At 40.0% G+C, this 26,743-nt stretch overlaps 1 protein-coding gene across 2 annotated transcripts in view; it reads left to right on the top strand.

Moving 5' to 3' along the window:
• The first annotated feature begins 5,259 nt into the window (after positions 1 to 5,259).
• RBMS1 (RNA binding motif single stranded interacting protein 1) overlaps positions 5,260 to 26,743 on the top strand; it is a 148,856-nt gene continuing 127,372 nt past the window's right edge. Inside the window, exon 1 of one of the 2 annotated variants that reach the window (XM_037397012.1) lies at positions 5,260 to 5,584. In XM_037397012.1, the coding sequence (XP_037252909.1) occupies positions 5,510 to 5,584 (75 nt within the window). In that variant the 5' untranslated portion in view covers positions 5,260 to 5,509. The remainder of the gene's footprint in view (positions 5,585 to 26,743) is intronic. The other variant, XM_037397013.1, reaches the window with a different exon arrangement.

The raw sequence follows: 26,743 nt of genomic DNA, 5'->3' as shown, positions 1-26,743 counted from the left end.
TCCACCTTAGAATGAACATACTCCTATAATTCAGCTATTTTTTTGCCATCAGTGAGAAGACCATTTAAATAAAATGTACACGTACTAAATGGATCTGTAGAGCTGGACCAAAAAGAGGTGCCTCAAAGGTTTTACGAAGAATGCCGAAAAAACCTGTCACTGCTGTTAGTATGCAGTCATCTTCATTAGCTGGACATCTTAGGGTAAACTAAACTAGAATATAGAAAACTCAGAAAATACAGTGCTTATGTGGGAAAGGATTCTCTCAGACCTATCTAAACAAGAAGAAAAGGTTATTGCTGGCACTCTACTCAAATTCATGGTGATATGTTTAGCTGCAAACACAGAAAATGTTTTTATGAGCAGTCTGGCCGCATCTTTTGTTGACATCCATTAACAATAGTGGGAGCATTGCCTGGTACATGTGAAGCTTTGTGAGAGGGGAAGGCCAGATACAGAAGTATGTTAAATTCCTATATGTTAATGTCAGTGGACAATCTTAGAATAGTGTATAGCCCTGTAGATTCTACAAAAGTGAATCACACTGAGCGCAGCTGTCGGGAGCAGCTGAGCCAGTGCAGTATATGGCTCAGCTGTAAGGATGAACAAGGGCACGCCACATTCAGCTATGTTTCAGTGGAGCGTTGTTACACCAGGAGAGCTACTGTAAAAATACAGAATTGTAGTAATTCTGCTGAAATAAATATTTAAGAATTTGCTGAAAGGGTTAATAGCCACTAAATCTAGAGTTGATTTAATTGATGAAAACAATCAAGTGCTTTTCATCTTGGTGGCCCATTAACAATGCCCGTTTATTTAGCCTTTGTGTTTAAGAGTGTGGCCTACTGCGACCTGAATTGAAGAGTCTTTCATTTGTGTTGCAAAGCAGTCAAGGCCATATGATGGGGCTAAGGGTGGTTACAACAAGGAGGTTTTGCAAGTAATTGGAACAGTGCGTGTTGGGGGTGAGGGGAAGAGCAAAGAAGTTACTGATTGAGAGCTTAAGCCTAGTCCCATTTCTGTAGTCCTAACACCCTGTTTGGGGGCATAAACCAGGTCTTTGGTTTGTTAACGTTTGTATGTGAATCAGGATGCAGTACCTAGCTTCTCAGCATCCACAGGTGATGCGCTGCCGCTGCTTCTATTTATTTTTGTTGTTTCATGTGAATCACACTAGGCAGATTCCTAGCAAATGGTTGTGGTGCCTTGCATTGCCTACAGACTGACCGCACAAGGCAGGCAAAGAACAGAAGAGAGTGAATGTTTGACACAGTTTTCAAACTGGGGAAGTAAGGCACAGGGTAATCCAGCCTCACTCACCCTCTTGCCCACATTCTGTGGTGGATCTGGTATTGGACAAAGATCTCCCAAGACTCAAGCTAGTATCTTAACCCCCCCAAAAAATCCTTGTTCAAATATTCCTGACTGTGTCAAAGTAATAAGAATTTCAGCAAAACCATGTCTGTCTCTCAGTTTAAACCAGTGCAAAGACCCCAAGTGGTGCAGACTACAGCAGTCTGCTTGGTTCTTCAGGTGAGGTGGATTAAATATATTTCCCTCCTATTCTGCATTGCATTTGATTTTTTCTGCCTTAGGGTAGAACTCCTAATGTCTAAATTAATCTGTAAAGTTTAAACAGGATTTCTCTTCCAACCCTCTGTGTCAGTGGACAACCATTGACTGGGTTTAACTGAATTGCCCTGAAACTCCTCTGACATGGCAGCACATACAGTGCTTCTCAGGCTTTTGCAGCAGTAGCCCAACTGTGTTTTCATCCTGTTTTAGTCAGTCCTGACCACTGAGAGTATACCTATGATAAGGAAATAATGTAAAAAAAAAAAGAAAAAAAGAAGTAGAAATTAATATTGTTCCATCAATAGTCAGTGAAATCTATGACCATGGGCAAAATTATGGATTACTGCTTTCCCTAACATCCACAAAGCCACAGTATCTAGATTTGTACTGGTGCATGTGTAGGAAGTCAGCTTTGAAAGAAGAAAAATAAATCTTTTTGTTACTTTGTTGGGTATCTACTAGCCTTCAGAACAGAATTCAATGTTTACCTTCCTTCTTAATCCTCTACTTTGTGTAGTGCATAAATGAAGGAAGCATTTTTAACTTTGTATTTAGTTAGTACCGCCAGACAGCACAAGTAGTTTCAGTTTAAAAGTGTTTGTATGCCCTTGCTATGAACACAGAATAAGCAATTCAAAACAAACATTTCCATCAGTATGAAAAGTTATTAGTCATTCAGTTTAAAGTTTCTTCTGCAATGCCATCCTGTCTGTATTGCACAACTTGCGCTCATATTACTAAGTTGGCTGAATATTCAATGTATTAAAAAGATAAAAGCAGAGACTGCCCTGAGTGATGCTGATTTAAGATTTTTTTCCCTAAGAATTCTTCATTGATTCATTCTGAATACAGTAAATGCCTTCAATACAATTTTTAAAAATGAAAAAAAAAATTATCGTAACTGAGGCTTATGTAAAATATTCAAATAAAATAATTATATTTTTGAAACTCATTTTAATAAAAACTGAGCATCATTTGCAAATTCTCATGAATTGTTGGTGGGATCACTGCACTGTAAAAGTTTGTAGTATTAAATTGCAGGCTTGTTTTTTAAATTTAATTATAAAGTATCAATTTTGACCTTCTGCAATGTCAGCTTTGCTAAACAAATTAGAGCAGATATTCCAATGGAAGTAGATCTTTAATTAGAAAATATTCTGGTTGCAAATGGAATCAAATCGGTTTCAACCTTACATTAACAGTGGCACATGTTTGGGGATGACATTAAGCTTTAGAGCAAAAGACCTTGTTTGGGAAAGTTCTAAGCCTCTGCAAGGAGAGACTGGGAAGGAACTTGGAGATCAGCTGTAGCTGTTGCAGTTGTAATCAAACACTGTCTTAGCCAGATTTCTTCTTTCATCACTTTCAGGAACCGTCGTGGCAGAGTGCATTGCTGCTCGTCTTGCTGGCAGTCATCAGCCGTTCTCAGTAACTTGACACAACTAAGCTGGAGACTGTTGCAGTTGTAAATGCTGGAATGATACAGGCCCCTCTCCTCATTTCCTAGAGATTTTTTTCTTCTGGATGCTTCTCTCCCCATTCATGACTGCACAACCTACTTGTACCAACCACAGTAGCTGTTTACATGAAGATGGGTACACTCTTGTATTTCTAGCTGTCTTCAGTATGATATGCGTTTTCTTTCAGATCTCATTCTTTCCTTATCCTCAGGCAAATCTCCACAAAATCCCCCCATTAGCTACCAGTCTTTATTTCTTCTTCTTGCTTGTTCTGGGCTTTTTTTTCAGAAAGAAACTAAGTGTGCTAGTACCCGTAACCTGTCAGCTTAAGAGAGGCCAGCACCACATTCTTTGTAGTTGAACCATGAACTTCAGACCACAATTTGGCAGTTCTCAAAGCAAACTGTAACAGTACCATCACGTATCTGGGCCGTAGCAACACATTTCCCCGCAAAGCTCTGAAATTTCATTTCTACTATCCTCTGACCATGCACTACCCTGGAGCCGTATTACCTTGCATTCTTCAGATATAAGTGCAGCCTGTATGCTTTTTCCACTGCGTAAACGCCAGTACAGTCAACAGAAGGCAGCTGATTTTGGCCATGGCCATTTCAGCTTTTCCAGATGCACATTCTTAACCCCCTCAAATACCTGATATTTCTGTTCTGCTCAGCTTTTCCTCTAACTTTAATCTTCGTCCCTCCCACAGAAAGTTACCATTGTGGACACAAAAATATTACGAACACATGTGCTTTCTGTGTTCATCCATAGTCATTCTAGCTCTGCATTAACCAAAAAAAAAAAAAAAAAAGCCAAATCAATGTAAACAATTCCCCCCCCCCCCCCCAACCCCAACCAAAATTCAGGAGCTCCCATGCCTCTTTCCTGGAGTAAAAGCTGTCCCCTAAAGATGCAACTACTCTTTCAATCTGTGTGGACCATAAAGCATGTACAAATGTCTTCCCCAGAAAAAAACTTCTGAAGAGATCTTAACAGCTAGCCAGCAGAGCTGCAATATCATTTGCATAATTGTCCTCTGCTCGGTTGGAAGTTGGAAGAGCATCTGCAGTTACCTCCCATCACTCAGCCTGCACCAGGGATTCATGGCTGTACAAAGTCTGCCTTTGCTATTGCACTGGGATGCTTGTAAATCCTCAAGTTTTGAAATCTTTCTTTCCACTATTATCACCTTTAGCTTAGCTGATGCTAGTACACTGAGGAGTTTTGGTGGACCTTACATGTATGTTTTATTAATAAAACAGTGCTGAGAGTCAAAAATGCTTGTGATTAGTGTGACAAAGAAATGGCATCTGCTTTAATGCTCTGAGGATCAGTTCATCCGTGGGTGGAGAAGAGACACATTTGTCAGAGGCAAGCCCACTGGGCTGAGCGTTTTGGTTTTTTTTTTTTTTACAAACAAGAGTGGATTATAGTGTGCTGCTGATACCTACCTCTAGCATTTGGGAAATTATCTTTCAGAGAGAAAATATTCAAGTGGAAAAATGATAACTACTATCGACTAGAACGGGAATGGTTCCTGCTTAAGAACGAAGTGTACTCGGCACTGCTGGCAAAAAGTACAAATCTAAGGATGTACGATGGGCCAGACAGGGAATTTGGTCTGGTTTTGTGGTTGCTGTTCTGTAGGGCGATTTTAGCACTGCAGTGCCTCCTGCTCCTACCAGATAAATGGACCCTCCACCGCCAGGCAGAACCGAAGCCAAACGTAGTTTTCCAAAATTGTATCCCCGTCTCCCCTACAGCCCGCACCACTGCTCGGCGCCGAGAGGCACAAAGAGCAGAGGCGATAACAAAGCACCACCCGGCTAATTAGGTCAGAGCCGAGCCGTGCGCGGATGCGACCACTGCAGCCCTCCTCCTCCTCCTCCTCCTCCTCCGGAACGTGGAACCCCCCGCTCATCTCTCCGCTCCGCTCCGCTCCCGCCGGGCACCGCTGCCCTTCCCGGCGCCGCAGCGGCCCCCGGCCGAGCGGCGCCGCTCGCTGCCCGCCGCGGAGGCTCCCCCTGCCCCGCGGGGCTGCCCCGCCGCCCGGGCCGGCCCGGGGCTCGCACGGCGGGGCCAAGCGCCGCCCCTCGCCCCCTCTCTCCCGCCTCCCTCCACCCTCCCTCCCTCCGCCGGCCCTGCCCCGCTGCCTGGCACCGCCGCCGCCGCGCCGGCCCCGAGCGCTCCTCGCTCCGCCAGCCGGCCCGCCGCCGCCGCTGCTCGGCCCCGGCCGGGCGGGGACTTGGCAGGAACTCCCGGGGAGAGAGCGAGAGTGCCTGCCCCCGCCGCCGCCGCTCCGTGTGGCTTCTGGGTGGAGGAGGAGGAAGGTCTGGGCTCGGCCGAGGAGCAGCAGCAGCAGCAGCCGCCGCCGCCGGAGAGGAAGAGACAGGAGGGAGAGAGAGACGGAGAGGCGGCTGGAGCCCCCCAAAGTGCCCCCCCGTCCCTGCACTGCAGGCTACATTTCCAGCTTCATGGGCAAAGTGTGGAAACAGCAGATGTACCCCCAGTACACCACCTACTACTACCCCCAGTATCTGCAGGCGAAGGTAGGGTACGGCACGCCGGGCGGCGCGGCGGGGCTGCGGCTGGCCCCGCTCCAGGGCGGCGGGCCGGGGCCGAGCCCGGACGGGGGCTGCGCGACGCGGGGCACGGCCCGGGGGAGGCGGTCAGGTTGCACCGGGGGACGGAGACAGGAAAGAGGCGGCAGCCCCTTCCTGCCGCCCGCCGCCGCCCCGGGAGCCGCCGGGCGCCCACCCCTTCCCCGGCTGCCGCCCGTGCCGGCTGCGACCTGTCTCCTTCCCCCTCGCCTCCCCCCGCCCGCGGTCCCTCCTCCTCCCCGGGGCTCTCGGCGTGTCTCCTCCTTCCCCGCCGCGTCCCCGGCCACCCCGCCGCACGGCGGAGCGCTGCGGGGCCCCGCGCCCGCTGCCGGCACCGGGCGCAGCCGCCTCGGGCGCTGGGAGCGACCCGCAGTCGGGGCCCGGCCGGGTCCCCCGCCGCGCCGGCTGGGCCGGGGGTGGCGGGGCGTCCCGGGGGTGGCGGGGCCGCGCTGGGCATGGCCGTAATGCGCTGAACCGCGGGCGCTGGGCAGGCTGCAGGGCTCGGCTGGGTACTCGTTGTCTGTGGAGTTGGACCTTTGTGAGCTGCCGCCTTGCAGTTTACAAACTGGATTAAAAAGGCGTTAAGGGTCCAGCTCCTGACGGCCAGTTGTCCACGGGGAGCTGCCGTGTGTGGGAAAACTGATTCAGTAGTTCTTGCGGTGGTGGATCTCCACCTTTCCGCCCCCCCCCCCCCCCCCCCTTTCTCCTTCAAGTCTGTAAGGGCAGCCAGCCCCACTGCTCTAGAAGCATCACGCTGCACACTGGCAGATGCAGAGGTGGTTGCATCAGCTGTCTGGAACATCTCGCGTAAGCCTCTCCAACCCCAGTGTCACTCCTCGCAAGGCAAAACAGACCCATATGAGGCTTCAATGTGTGAACTTTTTTTAGAGGTCATAATCGTGTGTTGTGTTTTTGGGTTTTTTTTTTGTGTGGTTTTTTTTGTGTGTGTGCTGTTGTTGGGCTTTGTTTGTTGTTTTTTTTTCTTTTTTTTTTTTTCTTTTGCTATGGAAGTGTCCTGCCTGTGTGGCAATGACAGGACAAGAATTCCCTTCTCTTTATCCGCACACTTGATAGGCTCTTCTTTTTATTGTGTTCTGTGTTACTATATTGTGAAATGTAATTTATGCTGCTTGGCTGAAAAATAAATTCAGTTTGACAGTCATGAGACATTTTACAAGTCAGCAATGAGGAAGCTTTGAAATGTGCTTTCACATATACAGAAATTGATAGAAATATGATGAAGGTCTTGAGGTGATTTGAAATGACTAATCTCTCATATGTGTAATCGACATCAGGCTAGATAGTACAGTCTAGCTATTTAAAGATTATGCTGCAGAGTAATCACTTCAGTACTGTTTGGATATATATTTTTAATGCATTATTTTGAAGAAAGGTAGAGTGCCTAGAGGACAGCCTTTTGCATCACTTAGCTGTATGACTCTGAAGATTTTCAAAAGAAAAAATATCTTTGTTCAGAAACTTTCACCTTCATGATTCTGTGTGACATTGGTAAGTTATGAACCAAAACCATAACACTGAATATGTATAAAGCAATGTCACTTGGCTTTTTCGACCTGTAAATAATTGAAGAGGGAGGTAAACTGTAATAGCTTACTGTAGTTATTAGAGTATGATCCTAGAAATCCATGATCCTATGAGAAAGCCTGATGGACCATCTTTTGAAAACGTTTCCTGTACAGATAATTTAATATTGATTTGTATTACAGTCAATGACATCTTCAAAACATCTTGCAGTCTTTGCTATAAAATTATACAGCCTTAAATTACATTACTCTGTTTCAGCAGAGAAAGCACACAGCCATTTGACCTGCACACATGAAATCAAATATCAGTGATCTAGTGAAGGCTTCCTGTTTTCAGAGATCTTGATTTTGTAAAAGAAATAAAAGAAAAAAGGTGGCTTTTTGGTGTAGATAAATGGAGTGGTAACTGTAAGTTTCAATATTCGGGTATGCAGAATTCAGTAATATAAGCAACCTTCTTGCTATGGATCCTCTCTTAACATGCAGAAAAATTATTAAATTCATAATTTTCGGCTGTTCTGTTCTTTGGGCCCTAACACAACACACTGTCCGCTACATGAACTATTTCAGTAATTCTGGAGAAATCTTTAAGACAAATTATAGTAGAGTTGAATAGCCTTTGCTGAACGTATGATGGGTAATGACACATGATTGCACTGGGGGAGGTAAGAGATTTTGAAACTAGAAGTTTAGCTTCCCATCTTATCTTTACTTAAGTAATGATGGAAAATCTGCTGACTAATAAACTGCAAATCGATAATTAGGAGATGACAGGAATTGCTTGAAGATGGATTTTTCTGTAGAGAGCTCAGAAATACTCATTAGAAGTCACATGTATTCCTAATGGCTCTTTAGGTTAAAATGTTGATGTGGTCAGCTATTTTATTTGCTACAAAATATGTTACAGATTTTAAAAACAGATTTTGTATTTGTCTGTTATGATCTTCACAGTCTTACTCGTGAAGTGTTCAGGCTGGTTCAGTCATATATTCTGGGAGGAAATACAAACGTTTGCTGTGATTCAGCACCTCCCTCGCCCTAATCTTAGGGAGCTCAGCATCAAAAGAGATCAGTGAAACCGTGGACTTACACCTGCTTCCAGTGTTTACTTTGTTCATTTGATTTAAGGCTTTTAATATGAAAAATCATTATGGCAATGAAAATAGTTTGAAACGGTTTCAAGTTGAAACTTGTAAAACCTGCGTTTTTGGGACTGCTACAGTTGTTCTGGCAAATGATGTGTTTGATGTATCTGTTAAATTTTTGTGTCTTCCAATGAATGTATGTTTTAGGACAGTTCCTACACTGCAGCACTGCATGATGTGTCAGAGAGCATCAAAAATATTTTCCAAGTTCAATGGGTGTTTCTAAAGATTTAGATACTTTCTTTAACAATATTTCTGTAACATTGCTTTTCAAATTTCAACTCCATTGTATTTGATTTCCTTACTTAATATTTTATTTGTAATGAAGATATGCTGTATTTCAACATTTTAGAAAATGATTTTAATTAAGATTGTATGCATTTAACTAATGCTGAAGGCCCCTCTGACCAGGAGTAAAATATGACTGTGCTAGGCGAAGTGTTGAAAGGTTTAACAAGACAGAGTACACATAAAAAAATACAAATGTATAATGTATATATATACATCTCTAGGCCACTAATCTGTTTGCTTTGGTCAAGTGAAGAAATAAGTGAAGAAATAAAAGTGAATTTATGTTTTGTTTTCCTTTACGTAAATATCAGATGGAATTCAGGGACATGATACACACAACAATCTACAAATAAATTGTGATAACTAGGTGTGTTACTGGGTTTTCCTTGGGTGGTAATGCAACAATATGACTAATTTTACTGATAGGTTTCTGTATCATACAGAAAAGTTCTTTGTATGAGAGAGTTAGTAGAAATCTGCAACATTTCCTGTAGATAGCATGGTTTATTTAACGTGCAAGCATTTAATAGTAATAGATAATATTTATGTGATACTCAAATTCTATTTCTTTTGTGTGGTATTAGGTAACAAGAACCCAGCAGAAATGAAATCTCATGAATCTTGCTAAATTACCTTTGAGTGGGCTTCCAACTGTATAATTTGGGAGCTGCAAAATGAGTACCCTGGCAGATATGAAAAGAACTAATATTTCTAGAAGTTTGTGTAGGTTCATAGGCAGGAGTATAGATTGATGTAAACTTGTAGCGAACAGGGAGATTCTGCCATGTCAAAAACTTATTTTCAGGTTGTTGATAGCAAACTTTTAAATGGGAACATTTAATTTTTCTCCAAGCCTGTTGATGGCACAGTAAGTAGGAAATGGGTTAACAGGGAGCTTACTGCAGTGTTAAACAAAACAGATATCAAACTTTCTTATTAGGAGACACTGGATAACCCACAGTTTAGTGTCAGTGTATGAAGTTAACAGACTGATATAGAACCTTCTGGTTTAGATGCTTCTAAAGCAGAAGTGGTAGGACTCTAATGATTTGTTATTGATGAATACCTTTACTCACCACATTCTGTGCCAAGCAGAGGTCTATTACCCTTTAAAATTTTTTACTAGCTTATGAGCCGATTTTAATCAGAGTAAATGATTACTAATTCTAGTGACCTTAGTTGTATTTATTCCATAGGCACTATGACTGCAAAATCTGTACATAGTAAAAGACAAGTCTACAGTTACATGGAGTATGCGTCTTTATAAGGTTGGATAGAAATAATTTGCACGCTTCTTGTTGTGGGAAGTTATATTAATTGTCCGTAATTGTGATGTCACTGGTTCTTGACTGGGCTTAGAAATCCATTAAAAACAAAATCAAATAAAAGCACAGTTAGCTGCAGGCTAACTTTTTGTCTCTGTGCAGTTACCTGATCCTGTTAGCCTCCTCAACCTCTTGAATGTGTTCTTTCCCATTCTGGTCAGGCTGGGATTTTATTGTGCAACTATCCAAAGAATTCCTTCAAAAAGTGTACCACATTGTGGAAGGGAAAGAAGTATAAAAATTACCCAATTTTAAGAAAAACACGAGAGTGCTGATGGTGAAGTGATCCCTCCAGTTGTATAAAATAATCTCAAGGGATGTAAAATTTGGAGAATTGAAGAATGTTCTCTAGAAAGAGCATTTACTCATCTTCCAAACATCTCTGTCCAAAACTGGGAATGCCTGTTTGCATGTGCATGCATGGATGCGTCTATCCGTCAGACAGGCTAGTGACTTTTTGTCACTGATCACAATGATTTTTTAATGTAATTGTTCAGGCTAGCTTATTTTGTGTGGGGCGTCTCTCTCCTTGTCCCAGTTAGAGCTCCTTTTAACTTTTGAAGTTTAGTTCAGGTGGCTTGCTATGAACTAGAAATTGTCCTTCAGAAAGTGTTTCTAGAAAGCATTACTCGAATAATTCTTGTATATGCAAAAGTTGAAGGTTTTCTAGAAATGGATTGAACTAAGTTCATACAAAGCTCTGCAAATGTTCATCCTCCTTGCCTTGAATTACTCTGGTTTTGCATCATTCTCTCAGGGCCTCTCTTGAGAACTATGGACAAATCTGCATTAGAAGCAGGATGTACCCAGATAGATGGTCAGCAGCAGTGACTGCAGGAAGGTTTAAACCTGGATATTCCATGCTGGAAGCACTGCATTGTTTGGTGGAGTCAAGAAGGACATAAGTTAATGTATTGTGTATGTTAATGTACATTATTGTGACTATATAAATAACCGATGAAGATAAAGGTACATGAAATATAGAAATGCTTCACAACATCATCATCTTGAAGGCTGGCTTCATTGAAGTTAACATGAGTTTTGCCTTTGATTTCATTTCAGATGAGCGACATTTTATTTACTAGAAACTCGATTCACACTTGGGTTATACTGACCATGCATAATTTGGAGGTGATCTGCAATGACATGTTATTCATAATCTTCACTTTGGAGGATCAAAAGTTAGGCAGTGCAAGACATAGATTGTGTGATGAGCGCTGGAATCAAGGACAAGTAGCAATGGCATTGATTTTGTACTTTTTCTAGGGAATTTTTTAAAAAGAGTTTTTAAGAAACCACAACTTTTGTCTCTTAATCCAACCTCTCTAAAGAGAGGAATGGTATAAATACACATGCACTAGAAGCTGAATTTGCAAATGACAAAATAAAAAATATTTCCCCTACTGCATTAATGGTAGAAATGACAGGTTCTTATAAGCATTGTAATTTCTAGAAGTTTGAGACTAAACTCATCCCTAGAGTACACTGTGCTTGGGGCTTAATTTGATACTGTGTGATTGGCCTCATTTAACACGTCAACGGAATCTTGGTCCCTCTTCTTGATTCAGTAGTAACTTTACTGCTGACATACAAGTCAGATTCTGAGTCTGATAGTCTTACGGGACTGACTTTTACAGAAAAGTGATAAACCAATATATGACTTGAAAAAACCTTGAAAAATTTATTCAGTACTGTTTGCCTTTTGTGTTTGATTATTAACACCCCCAGGCACTGGGTATGGTCCAAAACCATGTCTATGAATTTTATATCCAGTAGGTAGCAGCAGCTGTAGAGACTAGAATTGCACAATATGTCTGATTTGTACTGGTGTATTTTCTAGCTTTACCTTCAACGCAGGATCCCAAGGCAGTCATGAAAGGTGTACGATAAATTTGTGGGGGGAGAAGTTAATTTTCTTTGTATAAAACAGTTCTTTGAAGTATGTTTTCTTTCACAACTCAACTGTTACTCTTGGTAATGACGGTAGTTTTTTCTCATTACTTTTAAACCAGAGCTGAGCATGCTGTTTAGATTCTTAACCTTATTTGTAAAGGGAACTCTATACTTCAAAATATTTTTCTTCTAGTTAAGAGCATAAACTTCAGGTCTCAGTCTTAAGGATGAAATTTCCTGGGAGTAATTTTTGGATCTTACACTTCGTATTGAAGGAACAAAGAAAAGATAGATAAAATTATTGACATTTTGCAATGGGGAATAATACAATGTAGTAAAGCATTGCTTTCTAAATCTGTTTCCCAATAAGACAATGCCATTCAGAAACATATCTCTCTAGGATATACATAAAAAAACCATCTTGGACCCAATTTTTAAGCTGCTTCAAAGTCCAAGCAGCAGTTTGAGCTGTCAGTGTTGATAGTAGATGCATCACTCTTACTCAGAAAGGTAATTGATGCTACTAATCCAGTGCTTCTAATGAAGGACACTTGATGCAAAGTGAAGTATACTAGCAGTAAAGAAGTTTGAACAAAGGTGTAATCATAAACGGGAAAATATAGCTTGGTACAGTTATGTATTTCAGTTTCAGTCTTCCAAGTAGTCATAATGAACAGCAAATAATGATGGTGTAAATAATAAATTGTTTTTCATGAAATTACGCTTTTGGTTTGAGAAATAGTCCTTTGAAGAGATATGCTCAGATTTAGCCCAAAATATGCTACAACTTATGTACTATTTTTTGTTGTATTGTATAGATGTCCTATGGTCTGTGCAAAGTACAGATCACAACTGTTTGTACTGGAAAATCACCTGCTTTGTTAAAGATGTGAAAAATTTTTGAAAAACATGCTGATAAAAATCTGTTCTGTGTGAATTAATTCATTTCAGTCAAAACACAGGCACACAACAGATTCAGATTGTATTTACTGTGTGGTTAATAGGTGATTATTATTATCTGACTTCATGTGTTTTCTTAGTCTTCCTCAGCTGAAAATACTGAGACCTGTGTTTAAATGTAATTTCATTAAGTTCTAAGCTGAATTATCTCAGAATTGAGGAAGGATGAGGTCTTGGACATGGGTATTGTGAGGTACCATGGCTCACTTGTTTCATGGTAGCTTTTGAAACCACTGTGCTCTGTTTGTGGTCTGAAACTGTAGGAATACATTTAGTCTCAGTTACTCTGACTTGATGAAAACATTTCAAATTATATTTAAGCTAAATTTCTGAAATCTCAGTGTACACATAAGGCCTGTGAAAAGTGTTTCAGAATCAGTCCGGGTAGATAACCCGAGCTTACTGATGCAAAATGCAACTCAAAGTGTTTTGTGACTCTTGAGCATTGGGAGGAAAGTATTGATCTTCTGTAGAGACGTAGAGCGAATGGGCTTTACTTTGTGGATTTTTACTACAGGTTAAGAACAGAATTCCCTTGCTTGTCTCTTGGCAACACACACTGACACAATTTCTATAGCAGTTTATAGGCTGCCGTAGTATCTGTGACCTCTTCTACCCCTCAGGCCATAGCTACATAATCACTTTAATTTTACATAACTATGCACAGCAGCCAAAAAGGGCAGTCTTGTCTTTCCCCATTGCCCCCAGCAACTCATTCCTGTCCCTGCCTCTATGCTGGCACGAGCATTTGTATGATCGATCAGTAAGCTGAATCAAGAAACCAGTCTGGCTGAAAGCTGACCCCCCCAAACCCCAACTGTAATACTTTTCTACAGTGGAGCAACTAATGAGGCACTTAAGGAGTTTGAGATTTGTGTAATTGTGGGTGAAGTTGACTCTGAGAAAAGTACACCCTCTTGGGTCTCACTTTTGTACAACAAAAGGGTGGTGCTTAACTTTTCTAAATAAAAGGTTTTCCATGTCCTTGCCCAAGAGGGCAAAAGATCCAAGCCAAAGGAAGATAGAACAGAGCTGTTAGGTTACCAAAACCTGTTGATGGCATACAAATGCAGATAACAGCTAGCATCATTCTTCTATGACTGTTTTCTCTGTTACTGTTTTAAATTGCGTTAGATGTTGGTGCACAAAGTGTTAAAACCCCAATTTGAATCTGTCTTTCATTCTTGTAACCAATGAGTGTGGAAGAAAGTGTGAAGTAACTTGCTGAGAGGGCTTAAGTTAGGTATAGGCCTAGGAGGAAAGAAAGAATCAAATGTAAATGGGACTTCCAGAGGCCTTGTAGTATAGTGTTACATCTAACTTTCCATTTTCAGCACAGTGCAACATTGATATTTTATTTCATTCTGGGGAAAGAGGGGAGAAGGCTGGCACTTCAAATTAGCAGCAGCTGCAGAATTAAGACAAGGGTGTTAGTGACTCATTTGGAAAAGTACTAGCTAAAACATTCTGTCTCCTAGAAAAAACATTTAAGAAGGGTTTATGATATAAACTTTGAATTTCATGAATAGTGCCTGTGACCTTCTGGTTTCCTCTGGGTAGCTTTTCTGATTAGTGACCATTTGCTTTTGACAATTGCATGTTAAAGTGAGGAGAATACATAGGGACGTTTTGGAGGGGGAAGCATCTCTGTTAACTGGGGCAAAGACTCTAGAATGCCTCCTGCGTCTTCTGATCCAGTCAGTTATCCAAAAAACTCAGATTCTTATTGTGCCAGGTAGAATGAAGAAATGTTGATACTTAGCTGCTTCTTTGGTGTAGCTGAATTACTGAAAAAGAATAGTCAAACTCCCGTTTCTCTGAACACAGGGATCAAATCATAGAAGCAGTTCATTTGTTCTCAGTCCCGAATTCCTTTTCCCAGTTCACTACTCTCTCTGTTTAGGCCTTTTACAGGACCATATACTCAGTGCTTACGTTTAGGTTGTTCTCTGTGCTTTCCATATCTGCATTTGGGTGATTTCTGCCCCGCCCCCCCCCCCCCCCCCCCCCCCCCCCCCGATGAATGTGTGTATTTCCCTGCTTTATTTCCATGTCCTACAAGTGGCTTCATTTAACTTTTAAGAACAGAAGGCTAAGGGGAGATCTACTTGCTGTCTAAATGTACCAAATGAGCATGTATAGACAAGGTGGACCCAGACACTTCTTGGAGGTGCTCTAGGATAGGATCACAGAATAATTCAAGTTGGAAGAGACTTCAGGAGCTCTCTGATCTAACTTTCTGCTCAAAGCAGGCTCACATGGAAGATCAGAACAGGTTGCTCAGTCTGGTCTTGAAAGCCTCCAAGGATGGAGGTGCACAGCCTCTCTGCACAACCTGTTCCAATGCTGGCTGTCCTCATGGAGATTTTTTCACCCCTTATTTCCAGTCTGAGACACTCTTGTTTCAACTTAACACTCATTGTCATACCATGCACCACTGTAAGAACATGTCTCCTTCTCCTTGCTAACCTCCTCAGAGGTGTTCATTCTAGAAATAAAAAGCTGCTGTTACGTCCCGCCAAAGCCTTCTTTCCAGGCTGAACAAGCCTGGTTCCTTCAGCTTTTCACAGAGCGTGTGAGCCAGCCCCCAGCCGTCTTGATGGTCCTCCACTGAACTTGCTCCAGCTTATCAATGTCTGTCTGTTACTGGGGGCCCCATGCTGCTGCGTGTAGTGTTGTACATGGGGGTCTATCAAATGGGGGGATAGTCACTTCCCTCACCCAAATGAAGCCCAGGAGGCATACCTTACTGCCAGAGCATGCTGCTGGCTTATGCCTGGCTTGCTGTCTGCCCCCCCCCCCCCCGCCCCCCCCCCCAGTGCTGTTCCAGCAGAGCTGTTCCCCAGCCAGTCAGTCCCCTGTTTATATCATTGCAAGGGAGTCTTCCTTCCCAGATGCAAAACTTTGCACTTCTTTGATATAAAAATGTTAAAAATACCAGTAGCAGGATAGACCTTTGTAGTGCTCCACTTGGTACTGGCCTCCAGGCAGAGTATAACCCATTAACTGTGATTCTCTGAGCCTGACCATCCTGTTAGTTTCATTCTAATCTAGTTTTCCACTCATCCAGACTATAATGTCTTTACCTTGGGTCCAAGAATATAGTGGGACACAATGTCAAAGTCCTGGCTAAAATCAGTGTGAATGACATTCACTGCTCTCCCCTTGTCTACAGATCTGGTAGTTTTATCATAGAAGCGTATAGGCAATAGGATGCAACACAACAGATACAAGCTGGACATAAGAAAATTGTAATTAGGGATGAATAATTTTTTTTTCACTGTAAGAGTGGGTAAGCACCTGAACAGGTGCCAAGAGAGGTTCTGGATCTCTTGGAGAGCGTGAAGACTCAACTGAACAAGGTCCTGAGGAACCTGATCTAGTTGAACCTGCTCTTGGAGGGAAGTTGGACTGCATGGCCTCCAGATGTCTTTACCAAACCGGTGGTGTGTGATTCTGTAAGCACCATCACCATGCCATCAGTGTAAGAGGCTCTAAAGTAACTGTTACTGTTCCTTCTGTGTTTCATCATTGTAAGCTGTGATACGCTATTTGGAAAGGAAAGGTGTAGAAGGAATTCTCTTTTTCTATTTAATAGAACACGCATTCTACAAATATGTAAATGACATTTCAATAATCTCTTTATCATGCAAATTCCCTTATCCCATTTTAGCAAAAGTCTTGTTTAAGCTGCTTAAAATTTAAGGTTTTAGGTTTGTCTATTTGTTTTCCTCCTGGCAGAACATTATAGTGCTACAAAACTGCTGTAAATCGTGACAGATGTATGCATTCTCATACCAAACCACTTCTTTAGGCTGACATTTCTTGTTCCTGCATCAAATCTGAATTTGTTGATAAGTTTTTGTCCCGAACATGGATTAAAAATTAAATAAAACAATAATTAACCCCAAATTAAGTCTTGTTTCTTTCCAAGCAGACATTATTCAGAGGAGCAGCAGACAGTACTGTAGAAGGCAGTGTTCTGACTTTCTAGTAGAAAACATAGGAAGAATTAGCATGTTCCTGTTGCTTTTCACTGACAGTTCTGCTGTATCTCAAGTGACTTTTCTTCCAAATTACAGGAAGTTCATCAGCTGCAGAAGCTATGGCTATGTTAAGGGCTTCCAAACCCACCCACCCAGCTTCTTTAGCTGGCTCTGCTTTTATTAGCACTTTTTTCTAGTGTCTATTATATACTCTCTCCCCCATATTTTCTAAGGATTTTCCATGGCAGGTATAATAACAGGAAGCTCTCATGTTCTGAAACCCTGAAGTTAATTTTAAAGATGCTGCTTTTACTAGATCTTAAAAAAAAAAAATAAAAAAAAATCACAGCTATAGTTGCCAGCCAGATTGATGATGAGAAAAACATGTAAAATCCACCAAATGTCAGTTCATTTTTACATCGCTAAATAATGTGATCGTGGTTGTTCATTAATTCTGAAAATCACGTTTCTGTTAGGTGCCAGAATTTATATATTTAGGGACCTAAGACAGGATTAAGTTGACCTTAAGATGAATTCCTCATGGCCAGAAAGTTGCAGAGGCAGCAGCAGTATCACTCCAAGTCATTATTACAGAAAAGAAATTTTCTAATTAAACACTACTTTATTTCCTTCTTTATCCTGGAGTGTTTACCTTGATGGTGACTGGGCTATCTGAACATAAATAGAAGTGAAGATTTCAACAAAAATACAGAATTGGGAAGAAATTAAGATATATTTGTGCACTGGGGGTGTTTCTGCTGTTAGGAATTTTAAATGCTATTCTTGGACCTTTCTTTAGTTGAGGGCCTGGGACTAGGGAGGAGTGTTGTCCAGCATCTCACACTTACATACCAAGTAGCCATGCATCTTTCTGGGGGAAATAACAAAAAAGTGTGGTAAAATGAAAGAAGAATGACAGAAGTTTACTTTGCCATGTTGCCCCAAAAGAGTCAGAAAAGCAACTATGCATATTTTATATCTTCTACCACTTCCCTACTTTTAAAACTGAAAGTGGAATTCCATGTCACATGAATAATTGAGTGATGAACAAATGAATAATAAATACTTTTTTGTTTTTACTCGTATGAAATATAATGGGTCATTTTCCATGCTTACTTACAATTCATTCAGCTCTGTCAAGGTTAGTGTAAATGGCTCCTCCTTTACTGATATTTATATGAGATTTAGAAACATATATAGGTTGAACAACAGAACTCTTGGCATTTCTGCAGCACCCCTTTTTAAGAGCAGGGATTTATCTGAGTGTTATCTTCCCAAGTGTATTGCATCTTTCTTATTGATGGGAAGTGTGCTGCATCTCACCCAACTGCTTTTGTCATCCAGGGAGGATGCTGCGGATCCCTGTGCTGTGGTGGTGGTTGCTAATACTTGCATATGCACATTTTAAAAATGTGTTGGATATGTAGTTTAGTTTAGATTTACCTACCAGCTGTTAGAAAACATCCACTATTGATTCAGTTTCCTTGACTGACTAGTTATTGTTATTCTTAGATTTTTGACAGTGTGGTATCTACTTTGCAGGACAGCCTGTGCTTCAGGTAACTTAGATATTGGGCAATCTAGTGAAGTGTGCATGTGCGTGTATTTTTTATGAAATATTCTTGCTTGCTGTCTGTATAATGAAGGCATTCATGCATAAAATGGGCACTAGCTGTGATTTTTTCATAAATTAAGACCTCGGTCCTTCTCTTGACCCATGTGTTCTGTAATTTAAATGGCCGTAGCATCTAGTCTTTGCAGAAGAGTTATGCACCAGAATCTTTTATCTCAATAATAAGCATTATAGCATTAATTTCCATAGTTACGTCATTACAGCCCCCATTTTTCAATTTAAACGACCTACAAAATCTCCAGACCATACCAGCCTATTGTTCATGCCAGCCTATAGCTTAAAGCAGAATTAAGGAGCCACCTGCTCTGGATCCCTTGGAGACAGCGGAAAGAAGGCTTGCTGCTATCAAGGGTTGTATACAAGTCTCAGAATCTCCGCTTGCCTAATTACTGGAGGATGTCAGGAGACTGAGCTGGGAGAGTAGAAAGCTGAGCACCATGTCTGGGAATGACAAATATTTCGCAGTTTTAGTGAGAATCTTTTGATAATTGATACTTATAGGAATAACATCTGGAAAAGAGGAAGGGAAAGCATGGCTCAGGATACCAAGGAGATAACAACAGAGTAGTAGTCTGGTTTCTATAATTTTGTGTAATCTTGTCTTCACTGAAGCAATAGACAACTTTGGAAGAACTACCTACTTAGTCCTTACTCCCACATGGAGACCCGGAGCAGCTGCTTTCAGGAGCGCTGGGTTTGGACAGAAGGGAGGTAGTTCCATGGGGCTGATCCACTTTGCTTTCTTTGTCCCCTGGCATTAGCATATCTCTGAAAGTGGCTTAAACAGGCATTTAAAAGCTGGCCATAGACCTGTCTCTTGAGCCTCGTCTTGTCATTTGAGATAGGAAAAGAGGAAAAGGTAAGTGAAAACTATGAAGCTGAACAGAGGGAAAATATAAGGAAAACGAATTTTGCAAGAGGAGAATTGCTGTAGAGAACAGATAAGAGAGAAGAATGAAAGAGAAAAAGCACAGTTCAGTGGAGAGGCTGTGGCATGTGTGCCAGTGCATGGCACAAGAAGACATCTCCAGCTGCCAGGCCATCCATGGGGAGTTGCATCTCCAACAAAGGGAGACTGAAGGCAGTATTCTGCAAGAACTCTGTTTGGGGACTGCTAAAGTTCAGCAAGAATTAAAGGTTATATTTACAAAACAGTGGAGGGGTTTGGGGAACAGACAGGCAAGACCTTTGGGAAGGGCCTTGCTTTGTATAGATTGTGAGGGGACAAAAGGTGCTCATGGGGCAAATTTGGCAGTTGTCTTCGCCTTTTAACTGGGGCAGCCGTATTGTGATACTGTAGATAGAGGTAAACTCCTCAGAACTGAAGACTGCCGTTTCTTTTTATTTTTGTAGGTTATACATCTGTTTTCTTATTACACTGAAGCTACAGTAAGTGCAAGGACTTCCTGAACACAGCCTTTAAGTGATGTGGTGATGTTGCTATTCTTTTTGATATTTTATATGTTCAGAAATTCTGTTATCTTGATAGGTCTGGCATGAATCTGAATCCAAGAAAATATACAGTATAGCAAAGACTAAATGGAGTTAGCATCCACCTAACAGCCAAAATATCATTATACCGTGTCGCACACTACTTCTGGCAAAAGCAGCTAAACAGAAAAAAAAATCAGAAGGCATCCATCTCAATATAAAAGATTAGAAGAGTATGCATGGAAAATAGTGTTCTGTTGAAATTACACAGTATAGCAGCCAGAGTGAAACTCAGAATTTATAGCAACATATTTTCTTGTCTTTAAGCTTTACACATACAGAGACGTGCTTTCTTATGTTAAAGTTTTCATTGTTCGTTTGTGCTGTTTGTACTATGCCAGAACACTTAATGTGTCCAAGCACGCTGTTCTGGTCATGTGTCAGCCAGCTCAGAGGCTGAGGTCCATCCTGGCCGCCTGAGCAGATCTGGTGTTTGGACTAGAAATACCATTCCAGCCTGCTCAGGTGGGCGGAGAGGTGGGCTTTTTATGCAGGTCAAGATCACTTGGAGGGAAAAGCAAGACCAAGGGAAGGTTTAAAGTGCTGAAGTCACCACCAAAGAATAGAATTTTCAGTTCCTGTAACTGAGGTGGGGTGATTTGTGTATTTTAATTCAAAATGTTTTTTTAAGAGGGCAGAATGACTCTCAATGGTACTGTGGCCTTTGGAGGTGGTGAAGATCATGGTATTACAAAGGGGTAACACAGAGTGTGGATTTTTCTGCCACAGTCTACCACTGTAGAGCAACACAGCCCAAAAAAGGGCTTTAGTTTTATGGAGAAGGAATCAGAAATAATAAATAGTGATTTTGCACTTTGAGTATGCTATCTTGAAGCCATAACTACATCTGACCAAGAGAAGATCTTTATTTTGTTCAGGTTTAATGTCTCTTTTTTGTAGCTTTTGGTTTTGTTTTCTTTTGTCTTTAAATCATTGGTTGTATTAGTGATGTTAGCCCTAAAAAAATTATGAAATCTCAGAGTTTTGCAGCATATAGTTTCATCCTGCATCTCTCATGTGCAGTGATCCTCTGAGAATGGTATTTGGCATCTAGTTCCTTTATTCTGACAGCAGGGATCTTTGAGAAGTAACTGCTGTGCAAGCACTGTGCACAATACTAGCACAGCGAGCACTGGTGGAAGGCCAGGCATAAGGATTTATTAGGTATTCTGGAATAATTATCCCCAGATAATTTCAAGTGAGCAGAGCTTTCTTCTTAAATAAGAGTACCGTTGTCCAAAACAGCTCAATCCACTTTCAAACCCAGCCAAACAAGAAGAGGCATTCTTATTCTGAAATGTGATTGCCTTCTCCTGGAGTTACTTATAAATGTTGTTATATTTTAAACTGTTAATCTGATACAATTTTTATGCATACAGGAGGCTTCTGTTCCTACTGCTTTCCAGGATGAAGCCTTAAAGGTTTGACGATGCTGAAGTAAACACACTGGAGCGTCAGAGAGTAAAAGCTATCAAAGGTGCAGAATACTGATGCTAACAAGATTTAGAGCTTGTCTACACTTAAAAATATAATGGAATTTGTAAGGAAATACTTTACTGGAATTATTGAGTGTTATAAATTCCCATATAGATATTCACATATCTACACGTCTGTATCAGGGGTTATTTCAGAGTAGTTCTGGTAAATTTCCAAATGTAGACAGGACATAATTAAGCTTACTTGATGTGCTAAACTTGTGTCAACTAAAACTCTATTAACTGTATTGTCCTCTAATTAATACTTTTAATGGTTTTAATTATATGACTAAATCCAGTAATACCAGAAGTAAATAAATGCACAATGAATATTTATTTACTTCACTAAGTGAGCATTTTGCCTGCATGCAGTATTCAAGAATGGGCTCTGGAGTACTTGGCAGAGCACAGATGAGGTTTCTCTGCGTTCTTTTTGATGTCTCCTTTCTTGAAAATTCTAAGTGCTGAAGTTATACAGGTATCTTGAATTTAATTTTAAATTGAAAGGTTTCTAAGATATGCAGTAATGCAAAACGCAAATAATTACATGAAAGTGTGTATAATCATTACATTAAAACATTTATATTAAATAGTAGTAGTTCTATAAATAGAACTACTATTAGTGTTGCACAAAACAATGGATATGAAGTTGCTTAGTTTTATAAAACCCACATTCACAAGAATGTATACGTATATGTACATTTAATTGAATTACGCTAAGTGTTGGCATGAGAGACCAACTCTTCTCGGTTAGAGCCCTCCAAATAAAATTGGAGGGGAATGGAGTTAAGTGTAACGCTGAGTAGAATTTGACCCTAAATACAGAAAAAATTCAGTTGCAGACTGTAGCATGTTCTACTTTTGTGACTATTATAGACTTCAAAGAGAATTGTACGTTTGCATCCCAGGACAGAAATGGGCTGTGTGCTGGGAAGCATGAAATCTCTCAAGGTAATACTTCATAACTATGGAATGTATCCCATGACTGATATGTGCTAAGAACTGAGAATCAAATTACACATTCGAAATACTTGAAATTAAATATTTTTCTAGTAAAAGAGGGCATTATGCTGGGTAAACAATATATGTTTTCTTTTTCTAGAGATGCATAAATACACAAATAATTTAAATATGTTTGTTTGTATTTCCTGCTTTTTATTTAAGAAATAAGAATTATTTTCTTGAGTTCATTTATTATAGTTTTATGTTTGACTTTTGTAAGTATTTTTAATTTCTTTTTACATTTTTTTCATCAATTACGTTTGGAATTGCTTATCTTAAGCAATTGATTTCCAAACATACAGACTTGTTTCAGCAAGGAAGGAGCAAGCATCCCTAAATTCTTATTGGCATCTGCACAGAAGCATCCACTAAGGTGCCCTCAGTGGCCTGTTATTAAAAAAGAAAAGTTACTGAAAACAAAAACCAAATTGGTGAATTTTGTTCTCCATATTAGTGCATCTAAGATCAACAAGAATTACCTGACTATTCATTTATTCATTTCATAGCCCAGACGCTTGCAGTTACAAACTGTTTTGTTTGCAAGCAGGTGTACCTTCTGGAGTGTCAACTCCACTCACTTTCCTGCATCCTTTCCCAGGACAAACTGAAGCCCTATAGTGGTCAGGTTTAATGGGGGTATTGGACTCCATCCATCTCATCTTCTTCCCATGATACTCCTGCCTGCCTGGAGTGTTGTTGTGCCAGGTGGGGAAGGGGATGATCATGATTTTGGCTAAACAGCTCCCATTGTTGGGGGGACCCCTCTTGTTGCCTTTGATCAAAGTAAGGAATGGCTGAGGATCCAGCCAAACATGCAGAGAGCAAATTCTTGTGGGAAACAGAAAAGGATGTTTATCTGAAATAAAATAAATAGTAAGGGCAATGCAGATTTTCTTGTATTTGTTATTTTACCTGAGGTTCTAGCCACAGAGTCCCAGGTGGTCAGGAGGGTTGTCTCTGGAAGCCGGGTTTGCTACTGCACGAGATAGACTGTGATGTACTTGGTAATTGATTTACCTTATCAGTTGTTACTCTATATGTTATTGAAGCACCCTGGCAGCCCTCCAAACAGGTCAGGAAGCCTTTGCACAAGGTGTGTGACTGCCACGGAGGGCTTTCATGTCTCAGTGAAACACAGGAGAGAAAATGGACTTAGGGAGGGTATGAACAAACCGGGTAGTAGTAGTGTTTTGTGTGATAATCCTTGAGTTTAAGATAGACTACAACTTTTAAAAAAACTTTGTTACATAATGTGCATTCAATATCCTGTGAGTAATGGGTACTATTAGGAAAAGCTCAATAGTTAAGGATATAATGTCAGACTTATGTCAGTTGGAGACCTGATAAAGAACAAAGCAACACATTAATCTAATTGTCAAATGAACTATATATACACACCCCAGTTCCAACAAAGTGAGGTGTTATTTTTTGCTAATACTTAATTTCTATCAGCTTTAACAACCTTCATCTCTGTGTCACAATTCTTAAAATGCTTGATCATGGGAACAGCATTTGAAACTATTCATGTAGTTAAGAATATTCACATGATTAAAAATTCGAAGTTCTGTCTGACCTCTGCAGATCCAGTCTGAAATATTTTGCCTGTCTTTACCATAGCTCTGAATTGTCCAGATTCTGACAAACACGTTGATAAAAATGTAGGTATGTTGAACTTTGCGAAGCTTTTAGACATAATAGTTAGGGTTGGAGAAATACTATACTGGCTGTTCTGTTATGTCGCAAAATAAAAGCCAGTTACAAAAAGCACATCTTGAAGTACTCATCCCCAAAACAGGATTTCACATGAAGATGATGCATTTGTATGAAATCTAATGGCCATTTCTTGAGTGAAATTTCACTGTCTTGCTGAGCATAAAATACAGAAGCACTTATATAACAGAAACTTGGAGCACTGTAAATTATGCCCTTTGAACAATAAACAAACTTTCTTCTTATGTTGAACTGAAGTTTAAGAATGTAGTATTTGTCTTGTAATTGTCTGCCTACACACCCTCAGTCTGCACTTCTAATAACAACTCAACATTGAAGGAGCACACATGTCCTATATTTTTGACCTCAACTGTATGTTTTTGTAGTGGAAGATGTATTTACGTTAACAAAAATAACTTCATAATGGTTATACATTTGAGTTCATGGTGCTGGTTTTACATTATTATGTGCATACATACTTGTTAGAACATGAATGATATTTTCAGAGTAACCGTACAGTTTGTGGACCTATTAAGTGCTTTTGGCTCTATTCAAATATTCAACAACATATTTGTTGAATATGCACTTTTTTTTCTTATTAATCTAATATTGCCATTTGTTAGGCTGTGATGAATATGTTATCCAAACAAGCTAACAAAAGGTAACAGAGCAGTTCTCTGTTCAGAAAATGACATGATGTAAACAGAGTATTAGACCAGGGCTTTAGAGGACAACGCATCATTCTGTAAAAGAAAAAGGTCAGCCCGGTATGATGTCTCTAACTGTGCTTCAGTACAGTTAAATATAAAACCATAAAGAAAAGCAATTGTCATTTAAAGCTAAGCGTAAACAGCATAAGCTTCATTATCACGCTGATCTGGATGAACCTTAAACAATGTTTACAGTAAGGTTTGGAGAGTTGCCTAGCACTGGGGTATACACAATTAAACAACATAGCTGAACTTTTCTTTCATGTCAGCATACTGCTAAAAAGACTTCCATTGTACTCATATGATAGTAATTCTTGGAACTTAAAACATAAACAGGAATAGAGAACATTCACTTGTAATTCTATCCCATGGGAGCTGAGTGCATCAAGGAGCATAACTGCATTTTCACCTATACAGCTAAAGTAGTAAATTAGATATATAAAGTAATGCTAAAGGCATAGCAAAACATTAACTAAATTCTGACATATGAATGTGTACCTGAATTTGGTAGTTGCAAGTACAGACTAATAGTTATTTAACATATTGCAAAATTAATTTTGATTCATTTTGTGCACCCTTATTTCTGTGAGTAATAACCATCTATATACTCATCCTTGCTTTGGTCTAGTAACCCAAGGAAAGCAAACACAGATTGCTGAAGGAATACAGGAAAGCTAAAGCAACAAGCCAGTTAGTAGACTTTGAAAGTGGATGATCTGAATTGGAACTGCAGTTTGGCATTTCAATAGTCTCCAAAATACTTGTGTTTCACATTACAGCAGTAGGAATTTCCAGAATCACCTATATAATTTCATTTTTTTTCTAGTTATTTTTAATTTTTATTTTAAAAGAGATTATTTTGGATACCACTTTTGCATATATAAAAATCATAATAGTTCTTGTAACTAATATTATTTCATTAACTTGCTGCACTCACTTTCTATTAAGCTGTTTATTTTTATGTAGAGACTATACCTGAATGAACATTTTAAATTAAACACTGTTAATATTAATGGCTGTATATAAAAATGGAAGTTAATGTAGGATATGAATTTAAATGTGCAGTATATGACTAGTTTAAATCTAGGACAAATAACTAGGCTGTATGCAGTTGATGACACTGCAGAAAGATGAATGCTAATTGTGTAGTATATGAAAAACACTCTGAACTTTCATCAGCATCCAGAAGAGAAGAACAGTTCAAAGCTTATGAACAAATTATAAACATAAATGCTTCAAATAAGACAATGCTTTCTTTCAAATATTTTTTTTTAATCAAGACCTCTTGACCTTTGCTTTCTGTAGGAATAATACTAATCCTGTGCAATTTTAGTTAATAACAACACTCACTCATCAGAGATTAAAACAGGTTTTTGTACTATTTGTGGACTTAAAATGTTTAAACTATACATTCTCTTCACTTTCACTGACCAGTTTTTGCTGCTCATTGACCAAAAATTATTCATGCTATTGTCTGAAATTGCAGTTTATTACAGTTATGATAGAATAATTATATTCTACTTTATACTAGAGCTGATAGCAAGAGGAATAATCATCATTTTTATGCTGTGAGACCCTCAGTCCCTCAGTGGTGTCTATTCTGTAGTAATTTCTTCAGTTTTGAAAAAATGACATCTTGTTTGTCTGGATGCATATTCAGCTGCAGAATAGTGACACACCAGTATTGGTGCTTTAAAAATACCAAATTTAGGAACAGTGTATGGGCTTTTGCGTGAGAGAGAAACAATTTCATTAGCAATCCTGCAGCATGTTTGCTAACACTGTTAGAAAGTGCTCTGCCAAGCCGCCCCATCAAGAAGTCTTTTTGTCTGTGAATGTACCACAACTTTATTACCTTTGAAATACATTTTCTCAAACTACAATCCTTTGAATTACACCTTTCTGCTGGATGCAATTGATATTACACGGCCACCTACTGCCCG

This window comes from Falco rusticolus, chromosome 8, assembly GCF_015220075.1.
Source record: "Falco rusticolus isolate bFalRus1 chromosome 8, bFalRus1.pri, whole genome shotgun sequence".
Taxonomy (NCBI): domain Eukaryota; kingdom Metazoa; phylum Chordata; class Aves; order Falconiformes; family Falconidae; genus Falco; species Falco rusticolus.
Note: the sequence above shows the minus strand (reverse complement) of the source record. Positions and strands in the feature narration are given on the sequence as shown.